The 15,279-nt window shown below is 33.7% G+C and overlaps 1 protein-coding gene across 1 annotated transcript in view; it reads right to left on the bottom strand.

Moving 5' to 3' along the window:
- RANBP9 (RAN binding protein 9) overlaps positions 1–15,279 on the bottom strand; it is an 81,331-nt gene that overhangs the window by 28,067 nt on the left and 37,985 nt on the right. Inside the window, exons 3-5 of the mRNA XM_033115926.1 lie at positions 10,139–10,191; positions 9,071–9,238; positions 4,352–4,374 (exon numbers count right to left, since the gene is read on the bottom strand). Of these exons, the coding sequence (XP_032971817.1) occupies positions 4,352–4,374; positions 9,071–9,238; positions 10,139–10,191 (244 nt within the window). The remainder of the gene's footprint in view (positions 1–4,351; positions 4,375–9,070; positions 9,239–10,138; positions 10,192–15,279) is intronic.

Below are 15,279 nucleotides of genomic sequence, written 5' to 3'. Positions count from 1 at the left end.
CTATAAAAAGTAGATTTCAAATCAGCCTAAGGAACTAGAAAGCAGCATCATTTTAAGTAAGAATAGCTTCAAATTTCCTAACCCCAAACTGAATTAGTCAGTTTATAGATGGGACATTTCTTAAATTGGTAATGTGAGCTGGCGAAGAAAGACTATTCTGAAGAAAATCGAAGGTGTTCAAAGCTGTAGAAACACCTATGTTCCATGATAGGTACAGTACAGCCGAGGTAAACTGTTTTGTTCTGCAAATGCACTCTACCAGGGTTTTATGCTACAACAGGAGAGTGAAAGCTCACAGGTACAGAATGTATAAACACGTGTTTGATGGTTCCTTTAGGGGGAAGATTAATTTTTTCCCTCATTTTTAAGTAGAAGAATGGTATGTTGCATGTGGAAGTCCCAGAATATCTCGGTCATAAAACTAAAGAGCTCTCAGAACCACTATATTAAAAGGGAACTTATAACAACCACCATAACCACCACTTCACCAACTGTTACAAAGTTGAATATCACCACTGGTTAACTATAGACACTTGATTCAAAAGTGGGATAAAAAATAATTAGAAGGTTACAAAAATAGTCAACATATCTACAACCAGCTAAGCCTTTTCCAAGGCTTAGCGATCACACTATCTATCAACGAGGAACAAAACTGAACAATTTGCTCCCACTGACAAGTTGCTTAGTGCCACAAAAAGAGAAAACACACAGAAAAACAGCTATTAAGCCGTTTAACCAATTCTAAATGAAACTCAAGTCATACCAACGCCTCTGCTATGGTTCTGAACCACATCAACCCACCTACCAGCACCCGCCGCCCCGCACTAGCACCCGCCCCACTCACCAGCATGGGCACCTACATGCTGTGACCACCCTCAGCACCGCCCTGCCCCACCCCCAACCACCACAGATGCGCTTCTCTAAAGCCTACCCCTTTCCACTTACACAAGTGATCACATCCCCACTTGTCTACCAAGGGTATGATCACTGTTACCTTTCCTCTCTATCTATCACGTCAACTTTTGCTCACCATTGAATCATTCTCATCAGCAAAGAAACATCCTGCTAAATCTAACAAAAACTCTTCTATTGCCCCCACTTCTACCACTAGTTACAACATCCCATTTCTTTACTCCCCACTGTGGTCAAAATCCTCCAAAGTTGTCCATACTCTATAATTTCCCTCTTCCTCTTTTCTCTTTTTAATCAGGATTTCTCTATCGCTCTGCTGAAACTTTCTAGAAAAGGTTATTAGTGACCTCCACTCTGCTAAAGCCACTGGCTGATTCTTGGTCATTATCTTCTGTGATGTATCACAGTGGCATCTGACACAGCTGATTACTCCTTCCTTCTTTTTTTACTCTTTCCTTCTTGATACATTTTCTTCACTTGGTTTTTGAGGACACCCAATTCTTAGTCTTCCTCCTACCTCACTGACTACTCCTTCTCAGTTTATCCGCGTAGGTTCCTTCTCTTCTCCCAAATATGGCATGCCCCAGAACTCATCCTTGGCCCATTTCTCTTTTCTGCCTATACACACTGCCACGTCAATCTCATCCAGTCTCATGACTTTAAATTTAAACACTGAAATGCCATTGACTCTATTGGAAATTTTAATTTCCAGCTGAGATCACTCTTTTGAATTCCAGGCTTATATTACCAACTGCACACCTGACAACTTTAATTTATCCAAAATTAAACTTCAGATCTCCCCCCTTGAAACTTGCTCCACATACATACAGCCTGCTTTCTCCATATCAGTAAGTGGAATTTCTATCCTTCCAATTCTTCAGGCCCAAAATCTTGAAGTCAGATCCTCTTTCTCACATTTTCACTTCCAATTCATCAGAAAATTCTCTTGGCTCTCAAGTTGGATTTTTAAAAAATATTTATTTATTTATTTATTTATTTAAACTCTTTAATCCACCTGGAACTTACTTTGGTATAAATAAGACAAAATCCTAAGATTATGAATTTTTTCAAAAGGATAAACACTTATTCCACCACTACTTATTAAATAATGCTTCTTGGTGAGCAATTTTGATCTGAGGACTCTGAATTTTCTTTGGTTTAGCAAAGCTGTTTTCTATTACAACTTCGGATTCTTGTTTTTCTAGGATTTTCTTCAAGAATATTAACAATCTAGAGATTGAATGTCTATTCTCTGCCTGAATTTCCTGTCATTTCAAAACATCTCTGAAACTGAAATATGTCTTATAATCGACGGCACCTTACATCTGGCCAGGCAGCTGTCACCTACTACACAGGTGTGAATTTGTTCAAGAATGAGCTCACTAAAAACTCTAGAACTTGATTCATTTTCCTAGTGAAACAGCTGGATGATTGCAACCCCTAAGACATTTTACTGAGCCAACTGAGAAAGGAATATCAGAATCCTGGTTATTGTCAAAAAAACCTCTGATAATACCTCTGGCAGTGTTAAGAAAGTGATAGATAGCATGAAAACCTGCACAGTGCAATCAGGTGCTTGGAAGAAAACATCAGGGACACAGTGGAGAACTCTTAGGAAACATTCTTGATGGCATACAAGACACTGTCGTGTAGAAAACAGACATCAACGCTAAAAAAGTGGTTTAAAAGGTTGGACTCTGAACATGAGGTTTCGGGAACACCTTAATCAATTATATTGCACATTTCACCATTTTTAGGTGTGCAACAAGTGATACTGATTAAAATCTACTATTTAAATACCCTAAGAGATCAATGGGTAAATATAAAAGAAAAATTCTAAGTAATAAAAAAGCATTATATCACAGTTTGCTAGCTCCCCCTCCCCATGTCATATGTGATGCATATTATAATTAATAGAGTCTTAGATTTGGTAAATACGGTATTTAGAATCATACCAGTTTCTCACATCTCTAGAGATGTGAGTCACCATCATCTCTTGCCTGAATTTCTGCAATAGCCCCTCTCAGGTCTGCTTGCCTCTACCCCTACAGTCCCCTACAGTCTATTTTTCAACCCAGCAGCCAACTTTTTTAATAACTTTAAAAACTGAAGTTATCCCGATAACTAAAACTCTGCGATGTTTTTGTATTTCATTCACAGTCAAAGCCCAGGTTCTTACATGGCCCTCCAGGTCTAGGTGATCTAGCTCATCCTCCCATCATTATCTCTGACTCATCTCCTACTATTTGCCTTCCTCATGTTTCTCTACCTCGGTTCATGCTATTCTTCAAACACACAAGACATGCTCCTGCTTTAGTATCATTCATTCCCCTAACTGTTCCCTTTGCTTAGAACATTCTTGATCTACGTATCTGTTTAGTTAACTCCCTCACTTCTTCAAGTCTCTGCTCAAGTCTTACCTTGAGCAAAGGTGAGCAAACTGTACGTGCTGTGTTCTGTGGATGGTACTCCCACGCTCTTCTTTCTTTGAAATGTACTTAAAACCTTTAAAAATGTTATAATTTACTTATTTTTTTATGTATGGTTTATTCTCTAACTTCCCCAGCTTGAGTACTCCAAAAGGACACAGACCTTTACCTGTTCTCTTGAATGATTTATCCAAGCACAGTACCTGCCACGCAGTAGGCATGGAATATACACTGAACTAATAAATGACTACCATTACTGTATAATCACTTGCTGAAAAGTCCGACGATACCAAAGAAACATATTTCAAATGAAAGCATAGTGACAAGAGGTATTTTAATAATCAACTCTGATTTATTTTTTAGCTACAACAAAGTTCACTTGTGCAATAGTGTCCCCTGCAATTTGGAGCATACCATATTTTGCTGTGTATAGTTTCCAATTTTTTGCCTAAATTTGTGAGGGAAAAATAAGGATGTGCATTGTACATGGATAGTACTAATTCCGTATCTATAGAAATGTTTGTAATTCTTTTATTTATGCTTATGAGTTAAAACTCTAGAAATCAGTAACGATATCTGTATGCAAAATAATACCCTGGAATACGATAATTGGTTTTGAACTTACAACGAACTTGCAACGAAGAGTCCTTGGCCTTCTATGATGCGTAAATATCGTAAACTTGTAACCCGTACATAAAATTTCTTGTACCATAATATGTTAAAAAATAAATGCTAAAATTCCTTTATAATACAAAAAACAAGTACCTAAATGTAAACAAATAAAAATTTGAATTAAAAAATTAGGAAAGATTTTTTCCCCCTGAAATTTGGGCCAAAAACGTGGGTGCACATCATACACAGCAAAATACGGTAATTTCTGAAGGTCTACACCTTCAGGTGGCTAGAGAAAGAGCTCTATAAAGAATGTATTCTAAACATGCTTAGTACTAGTTTCTTTATACTTCATTCAGCTAAAAATGCAAAACTGCATTAAAAAAAAAAAGTCTTACCGGTAGGTCGGTGAAGGCAATACCTAGGGAAAAAAAAAGGTGGCATTAGAAGCTATTTTTCAAAGGCAGACTATGGTGACAAGCTAAATTTCTAACTAAAATGAAGAAAAAAATGGCAAAGGCAGAAAAGGAAAAAAATCTAAATATAAAATAACCAGAGTGATGTTTTTCTCAGTAACACTAACATAGGTCTGAGTGAATCCTGACCCCTTTTTCAAGATCATCATCCTTATTATTCACACATCAATTTTATTTTGGAGGTACTGCTATTGCCGCCAGGATTTCTGAAATGATTTTAGATGTATCTTCAAAGCTATGTTAGGAACCATGTAAGAAAATTGGTTGCAAAATAGTCACATTTGATTTTTGACTGATACTCGAACTGCTTTATCCAGTTTTATCATTTAATCTTTCTCACCTAGACTACCTAGACTTAGCTTTTAAATAATCTGGGGGGGAAGAGAAAGATTTTCTGTTACCAAAAAAGGTAAACAATGGAAAATGCAATATTTTTGTTTCTTAAAATAATACAATATCTTTTAAAAGTATATTTTTGAGTAACTTTTAACCACTCTGGGGAAAAAAATAATTCTTCCTTCAAAGCATGGAGATTTACACAGTTGAGAATTTCTCTTGAATATCCTCTGACAGTAATTTCAACAGTCATGCTCCAAATACATTTGAACAATGTTAGTGTCACTGGAGTAAGTCTACTGGCATCCCAAAGGAACAATTCAATAATCTCCCTTCAAATATTAAAATATACTGCTTATCTGAAAATAATAAACAAATCAAATATTTCTATAGGACCGCATTCATATGTTTAGAAAGTCTGAGTTCTAGTATAATGAGGGGTGGTATTGGTGAGTTAATCTCAAATCTTCCAGTTTAAACACATATTATAACAAAACAATAAACCACACCAGCACTATGCTACAGTGTTGATCGTCTTCCAAAAAATAAGGTCATTTGCATTCAATTATCTTTAAGGTCTCTTCCCACTTGAGGGTCTGTGGCTCTATAATTGTGCTATACCATCAGAAAACTATCTGACTATTAAAGTAATAGAGTTAAAAGACATACTGAGTATAAATCTCTACTGCACATATTTTCAAGTAAATGTGTAAATATAGTGCTCTGCAGTTAAAGCCCCTTTAAAAATTATTATAGTCAATTTATGCTGCTTGTCAAAAGAAAAGATAGAGGTCCTTCCTTCGCCAACCCTGATAAAATATCCTGATTATTTTTAGCTTCATTAATAAATAGAAAGCAAATTGACCTGTGGGACAAATATGAAAATTTATACTAAAAATTTCAGGAGACCAAAAAGGATACAGGAAATAAAGAATAAAATATTACCATACATATCTTTACCATTTTTTGTAACAGCTTAGTCAATTATTTTCTTCAAAGATGACTATAACAAAGACTGCCAAAATTTATATTGTTTTAACAAAAACTCATCTTTGTCATTAATTACTAAAATCTTCATTCTTTAATAAAAACTCTAGTGAAAACTCTAACTTAATTTTACAGATTAACATTTTTCACCATTGCCAAATACAGCTACCACAGCCTTTACAGTCAGATCACAAAAAGATGCCATTTTAACAAGTTGGTAGAATTATTCAAATACACTGAAACCAGTTTTTTTATATTTCTATTATAATTTCCTGATTTGTCAAGAGGCTCTTTGAAAAGTGATCTGCAATTGATGAATGATGTTCAATAAAACAAAGTAAAAAAAATTCAAATTAAGTTAACCTGGATACTGAAATGCTTCTCCTTTAATTATTTTCTCAAATAAAAACCTTTCCATTTGTCCATATGTGGTATATAAATATACATTTTGAAAACCTTCATGAGTCAGAAACTAAAGCTTTGGGGTAAAAATTATCCACTTTGGGAAGTACAAGGGAACAGTAACTGAATATTTTATCTTCTAGACGCTAGAATCTGGACCAGAGACAAGCACACGTCTCCTGTAAAGGGCAAGAGTAAATATTTTGTGCTCTCAAGGCCATATGGTCTCTGTTACAGCTACTTAATTCTGCTGTTGTAGCAGAAAGCAGCCCATACCCAGTACAAATGGAGGTGGCTGCGCTACAATAAAACTTGAGTTAAAAAACCAACAGGAGACCGATTTGGCCCACGGTGACCTCTGTTCTAAAGGAAGAATTTTGCTCACCCGTTTTACCACTGCATCCCTGGCATCTAGCCCAAAGTCTGATAAACAAAGACAATAAACAACACTTAGTGAGTACTCACTATGTGCCAGCCACCTAAGAACTGCACATGCATCATTTCAGTTCACTCTAACAACCGTAATAAGGTAGGTATTATAGTGACACTACTTTATAAACTGAGGCACAGAAATGTTTAGTAACTTGCATAAGATCACATGGCCTAAATCAGGAGACAAGCCCAGGCAACTAAAGAACCCATCTATATTAACCACTATTATACTGTCTATGTGCTTAATATTTATTAACTTATCAATAAATAATACTGAATGTTTCAAATTTACTTAAAATTAGAATGTAATTTCATCATTAGGTACCCTTTCTTTTAAAAAAAAAAAAACAAAAACTCTCCTTTTAACTTTTCATTTATTTTTAAGTGTGTTTTTCCAGGGCCCAGCAGCTCCAAGTCAAGCAGTTGTTTCAATCTAGTTGTGGAGGGCGCAGCTCACAGCAGCCCATGCGGGGATCGAACTGGCAACCTTGTTAAGAGCACCAGGCTCTAACCAACTGAGCTAAGTGGCCGCTCCCCCACCCCCAAAATCTCACGTTTTAAAAATAGCTTTCTTATTCAAGAGAAAATTTCAATTTAAATGTCTCTGGAAAACTGAACAGAAAAAAATAAAAGCACATCGCCTATGATGTTCCCATCTCCCCAAGTAACATCTCCAGAATAAAGTTTGAAAAACTGTAAAAAGACTAATTTTGGTTTTAAAAACATGTCCATTGAATTTTTGAACCAGAGGTCATTCCTAAAAGATTTCTCCTGGTTTAATTCAAGATTAATTGAATATCTTAAGGAGCCAAGCCTACTTAGACTATCCTAGTTAGCTTCCTTGATAAGTCAAAGCCAGAACGGTAATAAATAAACTGAAGGGCCTGTATCCTTCTAAAAACCAGTTGGCCACAACAACCAAATTACAAATACACATGTAATTTGCATGGCATCCTTAACATTCTTGTACCGATAAAAATACAGACCATTGAACAAAGCAAGGGTTAGGGGCGCTGCCCCCTGTGCAGTCAAAAATCCTCATATAACTTTTGATTCCCCAAAAGCTTAAGTACTAACAGCCTATTGTTGACCAAAGCTTTACTGATAACATAGTCAACAGATATTCTGCATGTTATATGTATTCTATTCTGTACTCTTACAATATTTTGTATTCTTACAATTAAGCTAGAGAAAATATGTTAAGAAAAATCGTTAAGGAAGACAAAATACACTTACAGTATTGTACGTATTTATTCAAAAAAAAATCCACATATAAGTGGACCCACGCAGTTCAAATCTGTGTTGTTCAAAAGTCAACCATGTATAAGGATCTTTTGTGAACTTGGGACAACCTTTAAGTCGGTAACAGGACTTCAGAATCAATATTGATAATCAGAAGGAAAAGTTTTACGCCAAATATAAATATGAAGAAGACACTAACTGTATATTAGGATATGTTGAGACATTAAAAAAGAAAACCTATTACCAATGCAGCCAGAAATTTAGAATTTTCTACCATGAAATGACAGAAAGAATAGTTTTAGTGTTGTATTAAAAAACATCTATTGCATGTCTAAGTGTACTATTTGCAGTCTAATTTTCAAACACTATTTATAAGCAAACTGAAATTTCTGCCTTCTGGGTTACTTAGTTTTGCCGCCTCCTTTCACTTTATCTCATCAAAATAATCTGCCATGAATTAAGGACATTTCAAACAGTAAAAATAACGTGGAACCTTTTTATTTTTAAAGCATCAGTCTTGCTATCCTTCATACTTTCTGTAATATAAAAACAAAAACTAAAAAAACTTCTAAGGAAAAGGAGTATAACAACCATATACAATTTAAATTTCAAGTATAATGAGTGTATATTTAACTAAACCCTTAATTTTCTATTAGTCTTACAATGACTAGGTATCTTTATGTTTTCATTAATCTATTTCTTATTAGTCACTTGTCTTTTATTCTTCGAAGTTTTGCTATTATCTGTGTTAATTCTGCTCCCTTTTGCCTAACTAACTTATAGTCACCATCCTTCATCAATCTTTGTAGCAGGCATGACCTTTTAGTGTGTCAATGCCTTTCATTTGGTTGGCTGCATCAAACTTTTCCTTCATTATTACCCTCATGCTGTACTAAAAACTGATAGCCCCTTTTTTTTTTAGCACCTATTACCTAGAGAATAAGGTCATACTGTGAAGGGCTTTATTCAAAGCAAAGCAGAAAACACTTAGTATTTCTATTACTAAAATAAATATCCGAGCATGTGAATTATTTCTCCAGTTATTCCTATATATGTAATAAAATGTGTCTTTCACAGAATATAAATTTTCACCATTTCCTCAACTTCTTCCTGGAACAAAGAAATAATTTTCAGAGGCATCTATTTAATAAAGAAGAATTACACGATAAATATGACTACCATGCTGTAAGTACAATAATCACAGTATTTGGTTATTTTACATGCAATACATTATCTTAGTACCTAAACTATGTCCATTCTTGGTGTAGAAGCAGGTATTGTTGATAAGGTTAACACAACAGCCAATGACATCACCAGTCGTAAAAGTTGGTCCATAAGGTTGTCCCGTTCCAGAAGAACAAAATGAATGTCCATCATCCCCATGATAACCATATGAATGCTTATCCCAGCCTAGAGAGAAAGTTCCAGTATATTTACAATGATCAGCAAGGTTCCTCTGTACTAGAGCTATTCACTAAGATTATGACAAGATAAGCAAGAAGAGAACAACAGATGTAGTACAGAGATAAAACCCCCAAATGCACATTTAAATTCTCAACAATTACATTACATAATTTCTGTATTAAAATACTGTTTACAACATTAAGGAAAATAAATCCAGCACACAGGACACGAAAACGTGTATTAGAGAGGAGTCCTACCAGAAAAAAAAAACATAGCAAGACACATTTTCCACGAATGTTTCCTTTGCTAATATACCAAAGGAATTTTGCTTTGATTTGGTTTAAACACTACCCCCCACACACACACTTTAATATTTAGAGATTTCTCTGATTTCTATTTTCAAAAATTCCCTTCCCAATTAATTTTTAACATTAGTAAACAGAATACCAGAAAACATAATCCAATATTCACTTCCATCTGATTAATGGTTTTGAGAAACAGTTCTGCCATCTCAATTCACACCTTCCTTAGTTTACTTTTAATATCAGCCTACATTCCCAGAATATTAAACAACTGAAAATGGGTTAAAAAGCAAAAATTGTTGGGTAGCAAATGGAACCAACCACATTAAAATATGTAAAGTAGTTGATATGACTACACATTGGAAATTAAACATACCAAAACAAAATCCCAAAATAAGCAAAAAACAAAACAAAAAAAAACATTGGCATGTAAGTTTTACTAGATAGTATAAAATTTATTTTAAAAACTCAGCTTCCATTTTGAACTCTTAAGTGATTAAAAATACAGAAAACCATTGTAATTAACTATTTCAAGTTATTACTTGAACATTTAGCCACGAAGAGTTAGCTATAAAACTGTACTATAATTCAATTAAAACTGTACCTGGTAGTCTATTCATGTTCACACCTTGAGCAGAAAGACCAATTCCCATGTAACTGTTAAAAAAAAAAAAAAGGAAGAAAAGCAAGTTATTATGGTTATATAATGGTTATGTATATATAAATTACCAATCTCAAACATTATCAGAACCAAGCCCAAGTTGAAATTCACAGGGTAGCTACAAAAAAGGTTATTGCAATTAATTAGGGCAATTTAGTAACAGCAAAAAGGGCAATGTTAAGCAACAATAAAACCCAGACCACAACAAATTCCTGTAATGACCATTCACAAACACACCCAAAAGATTGGTAATAATTATGCATTCTACTAAGAACTATAAAAATTTTTCCAACCTATCTACACATGAACATTTAGGATTAAGACTTCTAAACAAAAAATATAGAGGGACCTGTGGAAGAAAAAAGAAATGTTAAATAAGAAAAAATGTGTTTCCAAAAGGACACAGTAAAAAATCCAGATGACAACAACAACAAAAAAGAACATGGATACATATTTGGAAAATATGTCAAATTCATACAAAAATATCTCAAACATTTAATGAAATTATACTAAAAAGTGTGTACTGAAGGGTATCTATACATTGGTTTTATGAGTGTTTTGGCAAATTGTTAAAACTGACCTAAACATGAGACTCAATTATTAATTTATGAAACTAGAAGAACAAAATCATCTCCACGAAAGAAATACAAGAGGAAAAGGTAATTATTAAGGTATGCAATTCATTTTTAAAAGGTTATAAAATATTAATAGAACCCAATAAAGATAGTTCAAAAAGGGAAAAGTAAAAATACACTTATAAGTACTGATGCAAAAAAAAAAATAACACTAAGTAAAAGAGCAAACTGAATCCAATTTGTTAAAAAGCTAAATGACTGTAATTGTATCAAAATTTAAAATGGCATTTGACAAACCTCAGTTACCACTCCTGAAGTAAAATAAGAATAAAAGGGAACTATTTAAATATGACCTTTTTTCTAAATCTTGTAACAAGATATTCAACAGTGAAACACTGAAGCCATTTCCATTAAAATCAGGAACATGGAGATGGCTACAATGGTTAAACAAGGTTTTGAATGTTTTAGTAAGTATACCAGTCACAATATTTACAGAAACTATAAAACAGGAATACAGATCTCTAAATAAGGCTCAAAAATAATATATCAAAAACTTTGAAAAAAACAAAAAATGGGTATACTATGTGTCTGGATAACTTGACAGCACAAAAATGGCAATATTTCTAAAGTTAACATATACATGTAATGGGATTCAAGATAGAGTCCAAATTCATTTTTAAAATGGGAAAATAGGATTTTTAAAGTTCGAATATAAAAATATAGAATTTTGATCAGAAAAGAATTTAAAACAAAACATAGCTTTTGCCCTACTAGATATGAAAACTCAGTTAACTGAATTCACAAAAACATTATTAATAAGAGCATGTGTCAAGTGAGACAGAAGTGACAAAACATTAAGAAACAACATTTAGATGTCTAGTCAAGAAGACTCATTAAGTTTGTATTGATTCAGCCCCTCTGTTCCAAATACAACACACAATGTAAGAATTAAAAAAAAAAAAAAGATTTAAGGCACAAGAATACCGTTGAGGAGAAGAAATTCAAAGCTGTGAGCAGGGACGCAGCTACATTAAGGGGAAAGGTAAAGCAGTAACCTCCTGACAAGGATCTGAACAAAGTTGTTGAATGGATCAGTCACTAAATTTGCAATAATCCTAATACCACCTTGAAGAAAACCTGAAAACTCTAATGTAGACCTGGTTTTGGACTAGAGGCCCAGGAGTTAGAAAGTAAGTACAAACTGTAACAAGGAGAAAATAAATGCAAAAAAAGAAAGATGAACAAAATGAAGAAAAAATTTAAACTTCCAATCAATATGAGACCACAAAAACAAAATTCTAAAATATACCGAAAAATATATAAAACCAATAAAATATACAGCTAGAACATGAAATCATTCTAGATGACATCAATCAATGAACAATATGACCAAAAAAACCTTTTAAAATCACTTAGGATGTTTAAAAGGAAAAAGAAATCACTATCACTAAAAAACACATAGGAGCACCAATAGTTACTGAGATAATTTAGCTCGTTTATTTTCCAGAATTGAAAAATGTTGTTGAATTCAAAGTGTACAGCAGATACTGGGGAAGATAAAAATAAATTCACATGTAGGCACATTGCAGATTATCAATAACAGACGTAATCTGAAAAGCTTCCAAAGAGAAAAGGCAGATTACCTCTGAAGGAATGACAATTAGACTGACAGCAGATTTCTCCCCAGCAGCAGTTGATGACAGTGAACAATGGCACAATATATTCAAAATATTGAAAGTAAAGCACTGTCAACCTAGAACTTAACTCACAGGTAAAGCATCATTCAATACTAAGGGCAAAATCAGGTATCTTAAGACATTAAAAGCCAACACTGTAATATCCAGAGACCCTCAAAAGAACTATTTGAGGACATACTTTGGTAGGAAGACAGTAAAAACAAAAAATGCATGGGATAAAGAAATGATAATCAGCACAGAAAATGATGAAATATGTCACTAAAATTAATTATTGAACAGTAAAAAATACTGTTCAGTTTAAAAATCTATAATCCACATATAATATTCTAGAATACAATTCAAAATTACTTGACATATAAAGACAGAGGAAAACACAACCCATATTCAAGAGAAAAGACAGACAAAAGAGAATGACCCTGAAAAGATCAAGTGGTTGGAATTAGCAGATAAGGAATTTAAAGCAGCTGTTGTTATAATGTTCAAGGATGTAAACGCTACAAGGATATATGCTTGTATTGAATAAAATGATAGGAATTTCAACAACAAAAAGAAACAATAAAAAAGACCAAATGTAACTGAAAAATTTAAAAAGGAGATAAAAAGGTGAAGGGGAATAAGAGGTTCAAATTTCCAGGTATAAAATAAGTCTTGGGGATGTAATGTACAGCAGGGAAAATACCGTCAATAATATTGTGATAGCGTGGTATGGTGTCAGATGGTTGCTGGGCTTGTGGTGAGCGCTTCTTTAGGTGTATAAATGTTGAGTAACTATGGTGTACACCTGAAACTAATATAACATTGTATGTTAGCTATATTTTTTTAAATCTTAAAAAAAAAGACCAAATGGTAATTTTGGAGCTGAAAAATACCTTAAGTAAATATTTACTAATGTACTTAATGGTACACTGGAAATGGCAAAATGAGTAACTAAACATGAAGACAGAATTAATCTGAAAAACAGAGGGGAAAAAATTCAGGGAATAAAAAGGGAGTCCCTGGGGCAGTATCAGAAGGTCTAACAGACACCTAACCAGAATCTCACAAGGAGGAAAAAAGAGAATGGGCACAAAAATTGAGAAAAGTTAGCCAAATTTGGGGGAAAAGTTTTTACAGATTCAAGGATGGCAAACTTCAGCAGCTTAAAGCACACCTAGGCACAAATCAGTCAAACTGCTGAAAACTAACAATAAAAAGATAATACTGAAAGCAGCCAGAAAAAACTGACATTACTTTCACAGGAACACCAAGCTGAATTTTTACTGACTTCTCACAAGAAAATATGACGGTCAGAAGACAGTAAAATGAAATATTTAAAAGTACAGAAAAGGGAGTAAGGGGCCCATGCCAACACAGGCTGTTGTAAATATCCTTTAAGAAAGAAGAGTGAAATTAAAAAAAAGTAACACTGTCAGATAAAAAATAATATGTGTTGCCAGCCGACCTACACTAAGAAAAATGCTAAAGAAAGTCTGCCAAGTGGAAAGGAAATGACATCAAATAGATACTTGGATTATTAGGAAGGAATGAAGAGCAGTAGAAATGGCAAACACATGGTATGTAATGAGACTGTTTTCACTCTTAATTTTTGACACTGTATCACTCTTCAAAGCAAAATAACACAAATTGTGCAGCTTGTAAGATATGTAGATGTAACTAAAAATTGCAAAGAGATACAGTTAAAAAGCCTTTAGGTAAATTATGGTAAGAAAGAATTCTAGTAATATATCAAAATGATAATAAAGGAAGAACAGGTATAAAGGTCTTCCCAGGAAAGCCCAGGAATACAAGGTTGGTTTCACATTCATACACCAATCAACTCATTTTACCAAATTAGGAGAAAACACATATGATCATTTAAATAGTTGCAGGAAAAATGTATGACAGAATTCAACAACTGCTCACAATAAAAACTCTTCGCAAACTAGGATTACAGGGAACTTCCTCAACCTACAATTTATAAAAAACCTGCATCTAGCATATTTAATAGTGAAATATTGAATGCTGTTCCCCTAATATCAAAAACAAGGCAAGAATGCCACCTCCCACTGTTTATATTCAAAATTGTACTGCAAATCCTAGACATTTCAATAAAACAATAAAGAAAAATGCAAGGCATAAGAACTTAAAAGAAATAAAACAAACTTTAAATGCTAAAATCAAATACGTTTTATACATGTTAAGAAATACTGCAATAAACATGAAAATTTACACTGGAAAGACCTGAAGTTTACTTGGGGAAGTGGGTGACGTAAAGATTGCAGCTTGTTAGTTATTGTAAAGTGGTGGAAGGGGAGCTATTTGACGGGAAAATTTGCAACACCAGATGTACGTGGGTGTGGCTCATAGTGCACAGTGAACCAAGAGAGCTGGTTAGATGTTTGAGGTGTTGCATGACACACAAAAACGAGCTCAAATTCAAGAGCAGTAAGGTAGTGGTAAGATTTAAGTACATGGACAAGAAATTTATTATTGTGGTATACATGTTTAGAAAGGGAAATAGACATGAATATTTTTCAGAACAATGTATCAAAACAGATAATTTCACATTATAAACTTAATGGCATTGTTAAGTAAATAATGGTTGTGCCAAATATCAAATAACAGAAACTAAGAGGAGTAGGTTATTTTAATTCCTATTACCGTTATTGCTTTATATTATTAATGCTATGCAACGCAATTGGATTAACAACGGACTTCTCATTAGAAACCATGGAAGCCAGAAGGCAGTGGCGTGATGAACTGTAAGTGCTGAAATAAAAAACTGTAAACCAAGAATTCTATATCCAGCAAAACTATAATTCGAAAATCAAGA

This window comes from Rhinolophus ferrumequinum, chromosome 9, assembly GCF_004115265.2.
Source record: "Rhinolophus ferrumequinum isolate MPI-CBG mRhiFer1 chromosome 9, mRhiFer1_v1.p, whole genome shotgun sequence".
Classification (NCBI taxonomy): domain Eukaryota; kingdom Metazoa; phylum Chordata; class Mammalia; order Chiroptera; family Rhinolophidae; genus Rhinolophus; species Rhinolophus ferrumequinum.
The sequence above is the reverse complement of the archived record's forward strand: the minus strand, read 5'-3'. Positions and strand labels throughout refer to the sequence as shown.